General features: G+C 39.5%; 1 protein-coding gene across 1 annotated transcript in view; it reads left to right on the top strand.

The window, feature by feature from the left end:
- The first annotated feature begins 10,124 nt into the window (after positions 1-10,124).
- The window catches only part of gaa2 (alpha glucosidase 2), a 68,856-nt gene continuing 59,174 nt past the window's right edge, over positions 10,125-19,806 (top strand). Inside the window, exons 1-2 of the mRNA XM_028813911.2 lie at positions 10,125-10,246; positions 15,923-16,532. Of these exons, the coding sequence (XP_028669744.2) occupies positions 15,939-16,532 (594 nt within the window). The 5' untranslated portion in view covers positions 10,125-10,246; positions 15,923-15,938. The remainder of the gene's footprint in view (positions 10,247-15,922; positions 16,533-19,806) is intronic.

The raw sequence follows: 19,806 nt of genomic DNA, 5'->3' as shown, positions 1-19,806 counted from the left end.
GTGGGCAGAGTCAGTCCCGGAGGGCCGCAGTGGATGCAGGTTTTTGTTCCAACCCAGTTGCTTAATCAGAAAGCAATCATGGTAATACTTCAATTTCATGGATTTTTAGTACTTTAACTCTACCATATCTGGTCATTCTCATATCCTAGATTTTGTTTTCCTTTCTAAGGCTATCATCCAAATGATTTGAAGTCTAAAATGAATGAATAATTCTCAGTCCTTCGCTTTTTCTCTTCACTTTCCTTACAAGTATTTAATTAAACCAAACAGTGCACAATAAATATACACAGGTATAAATGGAAACAAGCTAAAGGGAAAAATGCTGGCTTTTATTGTTGTTTGTGTCTTAATTCTAATAAGCCGAATTAAAAAATGAGAAAACAGTTGTTTAAGACTAAAATAAATAATAAGGGTTCAAAATCTTAAAAAGCGCGACAACTAAAGTGAAGTAGAAGTGTGACTTGAGCAATAAGTGCTTCTTATTATGCAATTGTGTTGGAACAAAGACCTGCAGACACTGTGGCCCTCTAGGAACAACTTTACCCACCCCTGCTCTAGAGGAATCCTCAAATACTATAATTCTGCAATTAATTATTAATTCTTCTCGTCAATTGCTATCGTAATGACCTATTTTATGATCAGAAAGATCAGAGTGGTAAATAATTACTGAAATGTTGTAGAATAGTACGGGTAACTTGGTTCCTAGGACACAAAGCCTACTGACGCTGACATCTGAATTTCTTCTCTTCATTTTACTTGGCTTGGCCCCCTTAATTGTTTCCTTTTTCTTTGATTGGCAGCCAAAACAAGCCAACACATGACCAGCTAATGTATTATGCATCTGTGCAAGGATAGCAAGATGTTCTGATAATGGCTAATCTCTCTCTCTCTCTTTCTGTATATACTGTATATGCATATTGTGGCTTCCAAGTGGCACACCAGCTCCCCAACCCGACACAAGTTTTATTTTTTTTTCCTGTGGGAAACGCTTCCAAAATTGTTCCCACCTGCTCAGCACAGTTCAAAACACAATAAGTAGCACAATACATCACTTTCTTTTCTTTTTTCTTTCTCTCTCTTTCTCACTCTATCTCTCTCTGTCTCTGTCTTCCACCTCCAGTCCTCCTGCAGCAAGTTTTGTTCTCTCCCCCTGTGTACTTATAGAGTGAACCACATGCAAAAGTTCACAGCCTTACAATTTAAGGCAGAATCAGTTTATGTATTAGTCACGTTATTTGTATTCAGCAGTTGATAAGGGAAGTCACATGATATACAGATTTGTTAATAATGATACTGCAATTTTTTTTGTGAAAGATTTCTATGAATAAGTTTACAGTAATCTACAAAGCCTCCATAAAAGATTGAAATTGCCTAAATATTCATTAAAGAAATAATGTATTTGAAATCTTTAAAATAACACACAAACAAAGAAACAAGTAATCTTTCAAACTGTGGTGTGGAGGCTATGGCAATGGACTTTAAACCACAAGGTTGCAATTATAGTTCCCGTTTAACAACCACACTGTGTGGAAAAAAAAATTAGTTATACAACTGTAATGTTTTCTTATCTTGTAGGCCGCCTTGAATCAAAGTGCCAAATAAGCATCAATAATAAAACTGCAGACTTATAAAATTATCTTAGTGGAGGATATGCTGTGATACTGGTATGTGGCTCACCAAATAGAATTAAACAAAATTCCAAAGAAATCATTTAGAGGAACATAACATTTCAATCAAAATTCCAAAATATACCAATAATGTTTAACTAACTTGACGCTCAACTGAAAAACACCTGTTCAATCCCTTCTTTCAGAATGATCTCCTAATTAGCGATGCTGGATCTTGCTCTGTGCTGTTACTTAAAACTCAGTCCTTTAAAAACTGTTGACCACTATGCTTTTCCAAAAGGGCTTGAAGAACTATGATGGGTTTACTTAAATAGGCTGCTTTAGAATATGCTCCAGCCTCTCTGTACCTCTATAGCCAGCTGAGTTTGGGGTGTAATCAAACCCTTTTAGGTTCCCTCCTGTTATGAATTCTCTTTTGAATTTAATACATTTTATAAATAGACTTAATAGAACTTTGTATAACCTTAGTTGTAGTGCCAGTTGAAGCCCATTTGGAGTCTTAGGTGGGGTGGACAGAAGTCACCCTCATTGTCCATAGCATGTAGCTGGTAGTATTAGACTTTGACAACCTATTGCATGGGGTTGGTCCCTTCGTTGTCCAGAGAGTTCACCCCTCTAATAGCAGACATGGCGTTCTTCTGTGCATATACTGCATACTTTAAGGAGCGTGTACCCCTTGGTGTATGGAGGATGCACACCTTTACTTTCATAAACAGCACCCAGCAGGTAACATCGTCCACTCAGCATCATCAGAGTTTGACGACTGGAATTGGGGAGGTGGGTGGATGGTCACCATCAGTGACTAGAGCATACATGCCTTAAGAAACACAAACGGTATACCTTTTGTGTACAAATCACAGAAGCATTAGCATCATATTTCCATGACCCATTTCCTCTTGGTGCCTGGAGCACGTGCCCTTTAACTTTCATAAATGGTGCCCCTCAGATAGGGGCTTGACCAGCTCTCCCTAATTGATATTTTTGATTGTTTGTTTTGACAAATTATTGTAATGCCATTTTGAGCAACTGTTTCTAGGATGAGTGTTCCCAGACTTCATGTTGTGTTATGTGATATCACCCCTGCAATGGTATCATGTGTAACGGATCGTCCCAGATTTCTGACTACTCTCTGGAAGTTGAGTATGAAATTCTATTTAATTTTAATAAGAGACAAATTTAAACTCTTGTTTTCTGAATTTTGGTACCATTTTGGCTCTGATGAAAGAAAGCCTTGTTTCTCTGGTTTTGACCTCAGCTTTGTTATTTGCTTTATGTCTCATTTTTTGGTCCATTCACACTTTACTTGTTCTGCCCTTCTTCGACTGGTGTCAGAACACCACTAAATGTTTGCCTCAACCTTCAATGCTTTGTTCACTTTTCTTCACTATCTAACTCCTGTCATCCTGAGATGACATAACATTAGAACCACAAGGTGAACTGATATAGTTTAACAAGAAGACTCCAGAATGCATTTAAGATCACGGCATACTTACTCACGTCTGCTAACATCCTATAGCTCGGGGAGACCATCACCGATTTTGGAGGGCTACAGTGGCTGCAGTTTTTCCTTCCTTCCACTTTCTTAATCAGTGACTAATTTCTGCTAATTGACTTCTTTTCCCTTCATTTAATCACCTTGTTTTTTAAGACTCAATCCTCTGAATTACTTCTTTTTTTAATTGGCAGCCAAACAAAAAGGAGTTGTGAAGTGAGCAAACAGATGATTAGCTAAGTTGGGGTCTTAAACTCCAATCAACTTCACTCCAACCAGTTTCATAATAAGAAGCCGATTCTCGATATTAAGTAAACCTGCCATTTAACTCCATGGCTTGTTGATGCTCTCATTCTGCTACAGCAGACATTTCCAAAACAGTTTATTTTCTTTATTCTAAGAACACCATCAAAATGTTTTGTGGAACTGAACAGATCAACATTACTGAAGCCTTCACCACTCTTCCTTCTCAGACATTATCTGATGGACACCGGTTAGCCAGTCATATGTTGGCTTGTTTTGACTGCCAATCAAAGAAAAAGGAAACAATTAAGGGGGCCGAGTCTTTAATAGCAAGTCAAGTAAAATGAAGAGAAGAAATTCAGATGTCAGCGTCAGTAGTCTTTGTGTCCTAGAAACCAAGTTACCCGTACTATTCTATAATATTTCAGTAATTATTTACAACTCTGTTGCTGATCTTCCTGATCATAAAATAGATAGATAGATAGATAGATAGATAGATAGATAGATAGATAGATAGATAGATAGATAGATAGATAGATAGATAGATAGATAGATAGATAGATAGATAGATAGATACTTTATTAATCCCAAGGGGAAATTCACACACTCCAGCAGCAGCATACTGGTAAAGAAAATATTAAATTAAAGAGTGATAACAATGCAGGTATACAGACAGTCAATAACTTTGAATAATGTTAACGTTTTGTCAGTGGAGCAGGACAGTGACAGCAGTCTGTCGTTGAAGCTGCTCCTTTGTCTGGAGATGACACTGTTTAGTGGATGCAGTGCATTCTCCATGATTGACAGGAGCCTGCTCAGTGCCCATCGCTCTGCCATGGATGTCAAACTGTCCAGCTCCGTGCCTACAATAGAGCCTGCCTTCCTCACCAGTTTGTCCAGGCGTGAGGCGTCTCTCTTCTTTATGCTGCCTCCCCAGCACACCACCGCGTAGAAGAGGGCGCTCACCACAACCGTCTGATAGAACATCTGCAGCATCTTATTGCACATGTTGAAGGATGCCAGCCTTCTAAGGAAGTATAGTCGGCTCTGTCCTTTCTTACACAGAGCATCAGTATTGGCAGTCCAGTCCAAATCATCCAGCTGCACTCCCAGGTATTTATAGGTCTGCCCCCTCTGCACACAGTCACCTCTGATGATCACGGGGTCCATGAAGGGCCTGGTCCTCCTAAAATCCACCACCAGCTCCTTGGTTTTAATGGTGTTCAGGTGTAGGTGGTTTGAGTTGCGCTATTGACGAGAAGAATTCATAATTAATTGCAGAATTATAGTATTTGAGGGTTCCTCTAGAGCAGGGGTGGGTAAAATTGTTCTCTGGAGGGCTGCAGTGTCTGCAGGTCTTTGTTCCAATACAATTGCTTAATAAGAAGCACTTATTGCTCAAGTCACACTTCTGCTTCACTTTAGTTGTCGCGTTCGTTAACATTTTGAACCCTTATTGTTTATTTTAGTCTTAAACAACTGTTTTCTCATTTTTTAATTCAACTTATTAGAATTAAGATGTAAACGACAGTAGAAACCAGCATTTTTTCCTTTAGTTTGTTTCCATTTACACCTGTGTATAATTATTGTGCACTATTTGGTTTAATTAAATACTTGTAATGAAAGTGAAGAGAAAAAGTGAAGGACTAAGAATTATTCATTCATTTTAGATTTCAAATCGTTTGGATGATTTCCTTAGAAAGGAAAACAAAATCTAGGATATGAGAATGACCAGATATGGCAGAGTTAAAGTACTAAAAAGCCATGAAATTGAATTATTGCCAAGGGTTGGAGCAAAAACCCGCAGCCACTGCGGGCCTCCAGGACTGACTCTGCCCACCCCTGCTCTACAGTGCCTCTTTCTCTTGCATAATTTGACTCAAAAACAAATCAGCACATTGTCATCTCATAACAGACTTAATTATCAGGTTTGCTATATTTTACACAGACACACACCTATCATTGAGATATTGTTATTTTCGGTATCAGGAGACCCTAAAATGTACTTTTGAAAACTGGAGATCAAAATTTTTAGCAAATTTAAAGCTTTCGCTCCTTCCCCATCATGGTGGAGGAGGGCGCAAAGCAAAAATGTAATTAGCAGCCATAACTGGCCAATTATTAAGAAAAGGGTTAGAATGAAGACCTGTAACCATGGTAGGTAGCCCTCCAGGATCAAAGCTGGCCACCCATGTATGTAGCTTAAAACACAGCAAACACAACTGTTTTGTGCTAGATGTCCAAACCAACTGAAAAACCTTGAATCATTGGTTTTGGAATGAACTGCCATACTCTGGACACCACCCATCTTTATTGGGTCCTTACTGGCAGGGGCAGAGTCTGCTCATGGCTGAAGTGACGAATCTTATAAGTCTTTCCAATCAAAAAAGGCCTGAAGAAATATTTCATAGCACTTCGACTTTTAAAGAGTCCAGAGAAACATAATCAATAAAACAATCAGATTCGTATTATTAAGACAGAAGTAAGGAAGGTTTATGATTCATCAAGTAAAGGTTTGCATGCATCCAAAAATTTAAATCATTAACCTGGAAGAAAACTCTTCTGGGACCGTGAACACTGGATTTTGTTTTTCTTTTTATCAATTGCCAATTTGCCTTGATTTCATGTACTATACATTGCCATGTGCCTACATTAAAACTATAAGAACCCTTACAAAACTATCCATCCATCCATTTTCCAACCCGCTGAATCCGAACACAGGGTCACGGGGGTCTGCTGGAGCCAATCCCAGCCAACACAGGGAACCAATCCTGGGCAGGGTGCCAACCCACCGCAGGACACACACAAACACATCCAGCACACACTAGGGCCAATGTAGAATCACCAATCCACCTAACCTGCATGTCTTTGGACTGTGGGAGGAAACCCACGCAGACACAGGGAGAACATGCAAACTCCACACAGGGAGGACCCGGGAAGCGAACCACTGCGCCACCGTGCCGCCCTTACAAAACTAGGTAATCTATATATAGGGATTGGTTCCCTGCCTTGTGCCCTGTGTTGGCTGGGATTGGCTCCAGCAGACCCCCGTGACCCTGTGTTCGGATTCAGCGGGTTGGAAAATGGATGGATGGATGGATGGATGGATATATATATATATATATATATATATATATATATATATATATATATATATATATATAAAATCCAATGTCTGTCTGTCTGTATGTCTTTCCGCTTTTCACGTGAGAACTACTTAACGGATTTAGATCAGGTTTTTTTCTATAATTCGCTTGAACATTCCAGTTGATTTTGTGACTTCTCTCATCGCTTAAGTGTCATAGTTCGCTTGCAGGAGGAATTTACTCGTGCTAATCTGAGACAGGGGCTGTGGGCTGAGGAGAGTGGGAAGCGTGGTGTCAGGAGTGGGGAGCCGGACGGGACCCTCTTCACTCATGCGTCATTCTCCGTTCAAATCACTCTACCTCTGGCCACATTTTGGAGTGTAACTTGCCTCCACTTAGCTAGCGATACCTGCTTGTTTACTGATTTTTTAAGTTTGTCCTGTTTCACTGCTACATGGGAAGGCCCATGGGGGATGGCTAGTATTATATATAAATGCACAAGTGATGAGGGTAGCACTACAGCTAAACATCTCCTGGGATGTGTTTTCAATTGTTATTTGTCATCCTAGTTAGTGTCTGAAAGGAATCTAAATGTTGTTTCTGTGAATGTGTGACTTTTTCTTCCCTGGAAAAAAAACTTAATTAAATGATTCCTTAGTTAGTATTATAAAGTTTGTAGTGAATGTTGATTTGACCAAAAGCTAGAAAATTTGAGTGGAAGGGTGGTGCTTACATTTTTTTCTCTTCATTTTACTTGACTTGCCATTAAAGACTCAGCCCCCTTAATTGTTTCCTTTTTCTTTAATTACTAGCCAATATGAGCCAACACGTGACCAGCTAACAGGTGTCCATGATATGATATCTGTAAAGAAAGAGGGGTGAAGGCCTCAGTGGCAGTGCTTGTATTATTATTTAAACAGCCTATATTGCTCATATCTCCCTTCTATTTCTGAGCACAATATTAGTGCCCAGCACTTTAAAATTCAGAATTATTGATCCATTGCTTGCTTATACTTTCTCTGTACAACTGGAGCATTGCTGGGGTCACACAGTGCTAAGTAGAAACATTCAAGGTCTGTCTTCAATATTAGCATTTAGGCCTAACTGCATTTGTAACTCTTTAAGATTTATTGAAATTCAATGCCACCAGGCTGTTGTGTCAATTACAATTTCTTTCAGTTCCTGTAAAAGAATTTCACTCCTCTTTTAAGGTAGTATCCATTCACCTTGTTTAGTTTTGACTTAATGAAAAACTAGTGCCTTCGTATATGCTGAACTATTTTAATTCAATTAAAATTATTCATTATAAATAATTCAAGTGTGAGACCATGTTTGATTGAATCCAAAACTGTCTAATTTGTTGTTCTACAAAACACGTTTTGCAGTTATTATTATCAAATCACCACAAAAACATTTGCTTTCTTTTGGTGTGTGCAAGAGAAAAAAATAACAAAACAAAGAACTCGTTTTATGAATTTGTAAAATGCTTGAAACTGCCTGACTTTTAAACTAGGACATCCTGACTTCATTTGTACCATCACATTTAAATTTGAGATGAGATCATTGTGACATTTTAACTTTTTATTTCGTTCTCTACATACAAGAAGTATCATTCTATGAACTAGATATTTATCAAAGATTTTTAATGATTAAATATTCTGGGACCTTTAGATGGTCTATTCCATTTACCTTGGAAGTCAGGTGTCGGAGCTAGGAACGACGTCACATTTGAGTTGACTGCATTCTGGTAGAACATTTGGAAAACCTATATTTGTTGCTGAGAATAAATACCTGTTAATAACAATGCATTATGCTGTATTTTCTACATCCAAACACTGCAACAACTTGTCCACAGATAGAAGTTCAACGGTATCTTGTGTACGACTGATTTAATGAGACATAAATAGACAGAAGTGCTAATAAACAGTATAATTCTTCAGCTTATACTAAAGTTTGTGGTGTATGTCACCATTTTGGATTGACATCATATCTGAAGTCAGACAAATGTGAATTTTACAGATCAGGCCCAAGTTTCTTAGTAAGGAATCTGACTTGAGGAGGCATTCCAGTTGAAAATTCCGACTAGGAAATTCTACTTTCCAGTTAAAAATGAAACGCAGCATCGGGGATGTTTAAGGAATGGCCATTCATCTGTTTGCTGTTTGGTGTAACTGAAACGCTTTCTAACTCTGTTGCAAATGAACCTAACTATAAAAGAAGCTATTCTGTTAGAATTGGTCAGTCTGCCATGGTGCGCTGAGAAAAGAGCAAATGGAGGCTCCATTGGTGCTGAAATAATAAAGGACATCCATCTGAAATTTTATTTGTAATACTGACTCAAGACTCTACTTTATTTTTGAGGATATTTTTTCTAACATCTGCTTTCAGGTTTAGCTGCTATTCTCAAATATATGTTAAAGGGAAAATCAGTTTTCTGATCAATATAAAATTTACATTACTTTCAAAAATCTGTGTCCATTTACATTTTGTGTGTCTTGGCTCAGATTATCTGTGCACTGTGCTGTTTTTGGTATCTCTCTCAATTTGATGATATTCAAACATGTAAAAGACGCTTAATTTTGTGAAAAGAATTAACCTGTGGTAAATCACATGGTGGGAATAAAATAGAACAGTCAAAGCTGATTCTAGTAGCATAATGTTTTAAAGGCACTTTCAAATGAAAACAAGACCACAGTGAAAATAAAACTTACTACACAAATTTATTTAATTAGCTGGTCATTTTATAAACTCAAATACATGTGTGTTGCCAGATAATATTGTGCCAGATCTGTGACGATTTGCGAGACTAGAATAGATAACCTCGTGCTTTAAAATTTCACAACGGCTTGGCGTTAATCTAAACTGACAAATTAATGATAACATTAGATAGATAGATAGATAGATAGATAGATAGATAGATAGATAGATAGATAGATAGATAGATAGATAGATAGATAGATACTTTATTAATCCCAAAGGGAAATTCACATACTCCAGCAGCAGCATACTGATACAAAAACAATATTAAATTAAAGAGTAATAAAAATGCAGGTAAAAACAGACATTAACTTTGAATAATTGAAGAGTCGCATAGTTTGGGGGAGGAACGATCTCCTCAGTCTGTCAGTGAAGCAGGACAATGACAGCAGTCTGTCGCTGAAGCTGCTCCTCTGTCTGGAGATGATACTGTTATCATGACAATGATAAACATTATGATAATGTTTAGAGCCCACAGTAATTAAAGTATGCAATATGACTATATTTGGTTGTAAATTACATTACAGTAATTTATGGTTATTATTTTTTGGCAAAAAAGGGTTTCAAAGGGGGCAAAGTAAAAAAAAAATGAATAAAAAACAGTGATTTTTGGAATGTTTAACATGCAGAAGTCCCTTCATGGCACAATCAAGTGAAACTCAGCTTGCAAACATTTAGCAAACTTACCAGCTTATTGAATTTATTATACAGTATGTCCTGTTTATTTCATTTCGGGCAAGGAGCCGAGCCAACTTGCCAACCAAAAGGTGTAGTTAACCACAGCATTTCGAGATGGATGTGCGGAGGGCGCATCATTTGTCATTGGGAAGCTGGACAATGAATCCGTCAATCACTTTCCAACTAGCCAATTATCGTGTACAGCCTGTCCACTTTAACCCGCCCCTTTCGTTCGTAACGATGAGCACTGTAGTGAACCGCCCCCTTTGTCTATAGGTCGTTCAGGCGGTCAGTTTGTCCGTCACATTACCACACATCAAAACAGTCACAAGTCTGAGCAGTGAATTTAAGCGCAAGTCAAGGTAAGAGACTGGCGCACTGGCGGCTGTTTCTTTGTCATTTTTTTGCATAGCTGACTTTTCTCGGTGTCTTCTAAATACAAAATCTTGCTCGATTTCTGCACGATCGGAGCAGCTACGTCGCATTGTTGTCGCAAATGTAACGGTATTTTTTTCGAAGGGAAACGCGGTGCGATTTAAATAGCAGCAAGTCTTCGTTCAGTCAGTTTGTAATCTGTGCTGTCAGCGGGACGCTCGTCTGTGACGTCAAGCATAAACAGGAAATGGGAGAAGCAGACACTGTACTTTTTATGAGCAAGGAAAGCACTGAAGCGTCTTTTAAAAGGAATGAGGCTCATAATTCTCAATGACAATAACTGATGGAACCCTTCTCGGGGGACCCGTTTCGCTTTTATGTTTCTTGTATTCTGTTTTTGTGGTGAAACATTGCATTTAATATAGTACACTATGTATAAATTCTTATATGTACATACTTAATTAGCATCTTTTCAGAAATATTATGTGTATAACCGAATAAGCGGGGGGGGGGGGGGGGGGGGGGTTCGGGGGTTGATATGTTTTAGCGTACGCAGTCTGTGCAGTTTGTTTTTATCATGATTTATATGCTGGTTTTATCTTAGTTAACATTGTAAAGCCAGCATCAATCTTAATGTTTAGATTCTCCATAAATATTGGTTTCATGAATTTTAAATGTTAAAAAATGAAGCAGCACCATTCAAATAATACATCAATAACAATGTGCATCAAAGATTTCAATAATACATTGGCAGGTTTACTTTTACTAATTTGGCAAGATGCAAGATTTGGATTGTTATCCAGAAATATTCAGTGGTGTGAAAGGAATCATGTTACTGGGTTTTAAGTACTGGGGTGGGCTGAAAAATAAGCTCAGGTGTCCCTTCAACAACATATACACAGAATTTGAGTTTTATGTATCAGAAATAAGTCACATTTTAGTTTCAGAATTTTAGAATACTTACATAGTAATTAACCTGGCCTTTCACTGTATCCATGTTGAAAGGAGAAATCCCTCCTAAAAATGGAAAAACTGTTGGATTGAAATCCTCTGCAGAAAGGTAATATGAATTGGGCAATGATGTAGAAGTCCACAAGTCCTCTTTGCTGGCAACACCACACTACACTAGTTTCAAATAGTTTGGAAGGAAAAGGCACACCGTCCAGCTTTTCTGACAGCCTTTTATTGTAATCAGGTTGGCAGCAACCCCTAGTTCTGGAGGAACAGGCATGACCGAGCTTTATTGTAATCAATGTGGTACAACGGTGCTGCTACACAGCTTCCAAGTCCAGGGTTCATGTCACAGCCAGTGTGCTGTTCCTGAGGATTCTGCATGTATTGTGGGTGAGTTGGTTATTCTCAGTGTGTTCCACCTTTCCACCCACATCTCAAAGTCAATTTGGCAATTCTTAACTGGCAGTATTATGAATGATGGTGTGAGTGTACTTGAGGAGATTTGACATTATACATCTCAGGCCCAGGACGGAACTCTCATAATGGGCACCTCCTTAGCCTCAGTCTCACAACGTAACATTCATATATTAAAAATATTACTACAGAATATTATCTGTGTGTTTTCTAACACTGCAAACCAAATGCAACAAAATATCCTTTTAACATCATGTAAAACAAATTGTTAAGTCATTGATAACATTCATCTGTCCATCCATTCATTTTCTTAATATGCTTATCCTGGGCAGGGTCGCGGGCCAGCTGGAGAATATCCCAGCAATCACTGGGCACAAGGCAGGAGCAACACCTGGATGAGGAGCCAGTCCGTCACAGGGTTAACACACACTAGGGGACAATTTAGCAATGCCAATTCACCTATTAATACCATCGACAGCAAAATTCACAAAGCTCCCATTTAATGGAAACGATTATAAGAGTGTTCAATCTCCTTGGTATATCATTGAGTGGAAGTAATTTTTAATCACCTTTAGTTGAGTAAAACAACACTTTTCCTGGCCACAGTGTCTGGTAATGTGCAACAAACACACCGTGCAATGCGCACAGTGGGTTAATGCTCTTAATGCTGTATGGCATTAAGCAATTCAAGAGGTGTCTTGTCAGCTCATCTTTAAAAGTGCCAGAGTATACCTGTCGCACCTGACACTCAAATCCTGCTGTCAAATCATTAGATATTTTGTCACAAACTTGACAGAAACCACAAAAAGGTTTGTGGCAGCTACCCGTGTATTGTATCCTGGCTGCAAAATCAAATGAACAATTGTACAGAAGCGTACAGCTTGGAGTCCAGAACAGAACTGATTTGCTTGTCAGAAAGATGGCAGCTTTAAGGGAGAGCGGAGGAAGTGATGTCATCAGTAGGACTGGAACCAGAAGTAGTGTCACTGGGGCCGGGGCCGGAAGTGATGTCACCAATAGGGCCGGAATTGGAAGTGATGTCATTGGGCCCCGGGACCGGAAGTGACGTCATACATAGCACGAAGACCAGAAGTGGTGTGATTGAGGCCAGAACCAAAAGTGATATCATTGGGGCCAGGCGGAGTTTCCCATAACTGGTGTGCAGAGAAGTGAGAGAAAGAGTTAGTACACTCTGCCACCACCTGGTCTGGCATGGAATTACTCTCATTCAGGCCCTTTAGCTGCCTTCCAGTGCTCACATGTGTGACAATTGTTAGTAAAGGCGCCATTAGAAAAGCAATGAATTTATGCATAGACTGCCCTGGGCCCACCACCAGCAAAGGGCCCACTACACATGTTTCCATTACCTGCTCTTGTAGGCACACTTTATCTGCATGTGACCTGCAAAGGACTGCTGTTGCTTCCAGGATTGGTGCTTGCATCACAGAATTGGCTTAATATTGGGTTGTGTTTAGTATTAGATAGGATAGATGTATAGATAATACCAATAAGAATTAAGATATTTGTAACCCGAACATCATAATAATATAGTCAGCGCGAAACGTTTTAGACAGTGGGGTGGGTAGGTATTGTCCGCTGTAGAACCGACCATAAAGTAAACAAGTTTACTTTAGGATCGTTCTACGAGCGAACGGACAATATCTCCCTCCCCATCCCACTATCTTAAGGCCCCTATATATACGATCCGGGACACACGACGAAATCATGTGTCACAATTCTGGTTAATTGGGGATTTGGCGTAATTTTTGGTGACAAATCAGAGGCCAAGAAGGGGCAGTATTGGGAAATTATCATTGGCGTTCTCTTGATTCGATTTTGATGGCGCAATTTCAAAATTTGCAGAATAAAAAGTTAGAAAGAAGAGATTCTAAGTATCATGTTAAAGTACAGTTTGTTGGATTAGAGCCTAGAGAACGAAACTTGTAAACAATTGAGTTTTCATTAAATTGTATTATAATAATAATAATGTTATGCACTAGGTACTATCACTATGAAAAAAGATTTCTTACATTGTACATTAAACTGGCTTATTAATAAAAAGGCATTTTACTTTTTTTTTTATTCATAAAAAATTGTTTACAAAATAATTAACATTTTGCCCTCTTTACTTTTAATTGAATAAAAAAATTGCTTTCTCAATAAATTTCATTTTATATTTTGGTGGACATGGGGGTGACAAGTTTAAACTCTGCACCGGGTGCCACCAGACCTTGCCACGCCACTGCTAGGTAGTGCTCCTGAAATGAGTTATACATTTCTGAGGTTGGTAATATCTGAAACAGATGCAGCAGGGATGGTAGTAATAGGGATGGAAGAAGTGAAATGTGAGGTATTGGAAAAAGAGGAGCTACTTTAGGAGAGGAGACTGAAGGCATTTTTTCATTCAGTGAGTAAAAGACCTAATCTGTAATTGTGAATTAGACAATTGTATTACCCTTCTCACTAATTACTGTATTAGGAATAGAACCTTACTTCTTTATCCTTCACTGGAGTGTAAGATGCAATTACCTGTCTGCTCCACAAGGTATATTCCAATCTGGATAAAGCTGGCAACAGTATGAGGATTTTTGATTTCTTCACTGCCTTAAATACTATCTAGTCATCCCTGATAAGGAGTAAACTAGTGGATAGGCAGGTGGATGAGCCTACTGTGTCGTGGATAATGGACTATCTGTCTGGCACAACATAGTTTATGAGGACTTCCCCTCTGGTATGGATATGAGCTACACTGGAACAGCACAAGGGATGGTCCTGTCACGTCTTCTGTTCACCCTGCATGCCTCATACCATAAATATACTGTAAGAGCAGGCCATGTCATTTGCAGAAATTCTGTGATGATTCTGCACTAATGGGATGTATTGACAAGGGGAGTGTAACATTGTATAGGAGAGCTTTAAAAATTGTCTGCATCTCAACACCAAGGAAGTGGTGCTGTACCAAAGAGCCTGGGAGTGGATATGGAGGTGGTACACTGGTAGAAGTACATTGTGGTCCACATAAATGAGAAGCAGATTGGACTTTTTTTCAGGACAAATCATCAGAGATCCTGTATGTCACTACGACAAGACGATTGTGTGCGCATCTTTTTACTGTCACTATTCTGGGGAGACATCTCTCTCTCTCTCTCTCTCTGTATATATATATATATATATATATATATATAAACCTCTGTCTATCTGTCTGTATGTCTGTTCACTTTTCATGAAAGAACTACTTAATGGATTTAGTTTTTTTTAGTTTTTTTTTTCTATAATTTGCTTGAACATTCCAGTTGATTTTGCGACTTCTCTCTTCAAGATTAGTGTCATAGTTTGCTTGTGGTGCCGATTTATTTGCGCAAATCCCAGACATACGCAGCGGGCCGAGGGGACCTTCTCACTCACGCACCAGCCTTGGGGCATGTACCTTACCTCCGCTTAGCTTGCAAATGTGAATTTCCCTTGGGATTAATAAAGTATCTATCTATCTATCTATCTATCTATCTATCTATCTATCTATCTATCTATCTATCTATCTATCTATCTATCTATCTATCTATCTATCTATCTATCTATCTATCTATCTATCTATCAAATGACAGAACTACTTAACAGATTTAGATCTGTTTGTTTTCTAGAATTTGCTTGAACATTCCGGTTGATTTTGCGACTTCTCTCATTGCGCTAAGAATCATAGTTTGCTTACAGGAGCGATTTATTCGCACTAATCTGAGACAGAGGCTGCGGGCTCAGAAAAGGGGGAATCGTGACGTCAGGAGTGGGGAGTTGGTGTACCTCTGCATTTTGGAGTGTATCTTGCCTCTGCTTAGCTAGTGATACCTTTTTGTTTATTGATTTTTAAAGTTTGTCCTGTTTCACTACTACACTGGCGGAGCTCCAGGGAACAGCTAGTACAAGTAGTACAAGTATAAATTTCATTGTACTACGTACATGAGAATCCCAAGGAAACATGTTACATTTGTGTGCCTTAAATCTAAAAGTGCATCTTCCATTAACGGCTTTTGTTGGATGGGCTTGTAAATGGGATATTCCCAGCAGTCATACATTCCACACTGATGACAACATTAAAGCTCCTTACTTTCATAGCAACTGTGTCAGACTATGAATGTTTTTATAAGGTAGAACAATGTTTTTGTGATTTTAAATGTATTTTTGACAAATGTGCGTTACTGTATGTTCTTGCAGATTGATAATGATTTCTTTATTCCTTTTTAGATTTTATTCACAAAATGGGTGGTGTGACCGAATTATAAAACAATGTTTTCAATTTGCAGGTTTTAGCCAATCAGAATGGTTTCATATAAGCTGCTGACCCCTGAAGATGTATATTTCAGTGCCCCAGTTCCTGTTGTGGCTGAGGAAACATCTGAACCAAAACCTCCAGAAGTCAAACTTTGTTGTAAAAATAAACCCTGCTCGACGTCAACTGCATTCATTGTACTGGCCACCTTTTTGTTTGTTTTGTGCTGTATCTGGCTTATTGGCACCATTTTCTGGCTAAAGGATCCAGGGAATCAGATACCGTACAGATCTCCCTCTCCTTCTACATCCTTGAGTAACCAGAGTAGACCTTCTCCAGAAACATGCAGCAGTATAGAGGTGTCTCACCGCTTTGACTGCTACCCAGAGAGGCAAGTGGTAGTGACCCAGGACCTCTGTCAAGCCAGAGGATGCTGCTTCATTCAGATGCCACCAACTGAAAAAGGAGTGCCATGGTGTTTCTACCCTCCTGACTTTCCAAGTTATGCTTTAGATTCTTTGGTTGACACTGACCTTGGATTTATGGGGAAGCTGGTACGGAAGAATGAGACTTATTATCCAAAAGATGTTAAAAACTTACAGCTTGATATTATGTATGAGACAAATACCAGATTGCATGTGAAAGTAAGTTTGATTTTATTTTTTTTAATACAGAGCTATGCATTTGTGATTTAGTGCACATGTGTCTTGGTGCGTGCTGCCTAATGCTCAGAATCTTGTCTGATTTCCTTTCAAGCCAACCATCTGTCTTCTGAAACTGCTTTTACATAACAGGGTTGTGAGAAGCTGTAACCATCACATCAACACTTTCGCACAAGGCAGTCATCAGCCCTGGATTGGTTCAAAATTAACCACAGTTCACATTCACACGTACAACCTCAGTCACTCATAGCAGACTAGTTGTGAGTCACAAAAATCTAACACTCTGAGATGTGGGAGGACACTGGGGCTCGTTGGGAAAACCTATGAAAACATGGGCCTTGTCTTGATAGAATGGTTTGGTGTCCCATCAAGACACCACAGGGGTATGAAGTGAATTTGGCCAGAAACAAAATGAATACAGTAGATCTCATAAAGAATCTCATATCTCTATATATATAAAATTCAATGTCTGTCTGTTTGTCTGTATGTCTGTCCGCTTTTCATGAGAGAACTACTTAACGGATATGGATTGGGTTTTTTTCTATAATTTGCTTGAACATTACGGTTGATTTTGCGACCTCTCTCATCACGCTAAGTATCATAGTTTGCTTGCATAGTTCGATTTATTTGTGCAATTCTGAGAAACACACAGTGGGCCGAGGGGAGGGTGGAGGGGCCCTCCTCACTCACGCGCCAGCCTCGGGGGGGTTCCTTACCTCTGCTTAGCTAGCAAATGCGAGAACTACTTAAAGGATTTAGATCGTTTTTTTCTCTATAATTTGCTTGAACATTTCCGTTGATTTTGTGACTTGTCCCATTGCGCTAAAAATCATAGTTCACTTGCAGGAGTGATACAGTGCATCCGGAAAGTATTCACAGCGCATCACTTTTTCCACATTTTGTTATGTTACAGCCTTATTCCAAAATGGATTAAATTAATTTTTTTCCTCAGAATTCTACACACAACACCCCATAATGACAACGTGAAAAAAGTTTACTTGAGATTTTTTAAAATTTATTAAAAATAAAAAAAACGGAGAAATCACATGTACATAAGTATTCACAGCCTTTGCTCAATACTTTGTCGATGCACCTCTGGCAGCAATTACAGCCTCAAGTCTTGTTGAATATGATGCCACAAGCTTGGCACACCTATCCTTGGCCAGTTTCGCCCATTCCTCTTTGCAGCACATCTCAAGCTCCATCAGGTTAGATGGGAAGCGTCGGTGCACAGCCATTTTAAGATCTCTCCAGAGATGTTCAATCGGATTCAAGTCTGGGCTGTGGCTGGGCCACTCAAGGACATTCACAGAGTTGTCCTGAAGTCACTCCTTTGATATCTTGGCTGTGTGCTTAGGGTCGTTGTCCTGCTGAAAGATGAACTGTCGCCCCAGTCTGAGGTCAAGAGCGCTCTGGAGCAGGTTTTCATCCAGGATGTCTCTGTAGATTGCTGCAGTCATCTTTCCCTTTACCCTGACTAGTCTCCCAGTCTCTGCCGCTGAAAAACATCCCCACAGCATGATGCTGCCACCACCATGCTTCACTGTAGGGATGGTGCCTGGTTTCCTCCAAACGTGACGCCTGGCATTCACACCAAAGAGTTCAATCTTTGTCTCATCAGAGCAGAGAATTTCCTTTCTCATGGTCTGAGAGTCCTTCAGGTGCCTTTTGGCAAACTCCAGGCAGGCTGCCATGTGCCTTTTACTAAGGAGTGGCTTCCGTCTGGCCACGCTACCATACAGGCCTGATTGGTGGATTACTGCAGAGATGGTTGTCCTTCTGGAAGGTTCTCCTCTCTCCACGGAGGACCTCTGGAGCTCTGACAGAGTGACCATCGGGTTCTTGGTCACCTCCCTGACTAAGGCCCTTCTCTCCCGATCGCTCAGTTTAGATGGCCAACCAGCTGTAGGAAGAGTCCTGGTGGTTTCAAACTTCTTCCACTTACGGATGATGGAGGCCGCTGTGCTCATTGGGACCTTCAAGGCAGCAGAAATTTTTCTGTAACCTTCCCCAGATTTGTGCCTCTCGACAATCCTGTCTCAGAGGTCTACAGACAATTCCTTTGACTTCATGCTTGGTTTGTGCTCTGACATGAACTGTCAACTGTGGGACCTTATATAGACAGGTGTGTGCCTTTCCAAATCATGTCCAATCAACTGAATTTACCACAGGTGGACTCCAATTAAGCTGCAGAAACATCTCAAGGATGATCAGGGGAAACGGGATGCACCTGAGCTCAATTTCGAGCTTCACGGCAAAGGCTGTGAATACTTATGTACATGTGCTTTCTCAATTTTTTTATTTTTAATAAATTTATAAAAATCTCAAGTAAACTTTTTTCACGTTGTCATTATGGGGTGTTATGTGTAGAATTCTGAGGAAAAAAAATGAATTTAATCCATTTTGGAATAAGGCTGTAACATAACAAAATGTGGAAAAAGTGATGCGCTGTGAATACTTTCTGGATGCACTGTATATTCACAGTGGAGTGGAGGGGGAAGAGTGATGTCAGGAGTAGGGAGCCAGGCAGGGCACTCCTCACAGTCCTGTATATGTATATGTAGCTAGATTCAACAAAGGGAGAAATTGAGTCACATATCTTAAAACAGACACCTGCCAGGTGTCATCATCAGAGGAAAATGGTTAGACATACAGGAATTAAAGGAAATATATAGATGGTGAAGGTTGGGGATGAAGAGAGAGGTTGTAGGGGGGTTGGGGTGGATTAGTAAAATGGGATTTGGAAGGTGGTTGTCATAAAGTCTTTTTTTTATTATTTAGATGTTGTTCTGCAGGCTTTAAAAGAAGAACATCTAATTAATTAAAAGAGTATTTATGACCAACACCTTCCAAACCCCTCCTTACTAAATTGTATCATAGACCTTTGCTTCCATATATATATATATATATTTTAACCTGGTTTTCCAGTGCTGGTTCATGGGGAAGCCTATCCCAGCAAGCATCAGCGCAAGGGAGGCATAATCCCCAGAATGGGCATGAGTCCATAATAGCATGACCACACACACACAAACACTAGGCCCAGTTTAACAACGCTAATTCACTTCAGCTGCATGTCTTCGGAGTGTAATACAAATTATACAGATCTTCATCTCCCCTCATCTCATCTCATTTTCTTAGCTGATTTTCCAGGTGAGGTTTATGGTGGCAGGCCAAGCAGGTCAGCCCAGACTTCCCTGTTGCCAGCTATAGATTCTACTTCTTCCTGGGGGACTTCCGTGGCATTCCCAAGTCAACC

This window comes from Erpetoichthys calabaricus, chromosome 11 (assembly GCF_900747795.2).
Source record: "Erpetoichthys calabaricus chromosome 11, fErpCal1.3, whole genome shotgun sequence".
Taxonomy (NCBI): domain Eukaryota; kingdom Metazoa; phylum Chordata; class Cladistia; order Polypteriformes; family Polypteridae; genus Erpetoichthys; species Erpetoichthys calabaricus.
Note: the sequence above shows the minus strand (reverse complement) of the source record. Positions and strands in the feature narration are given on the sequence as shown.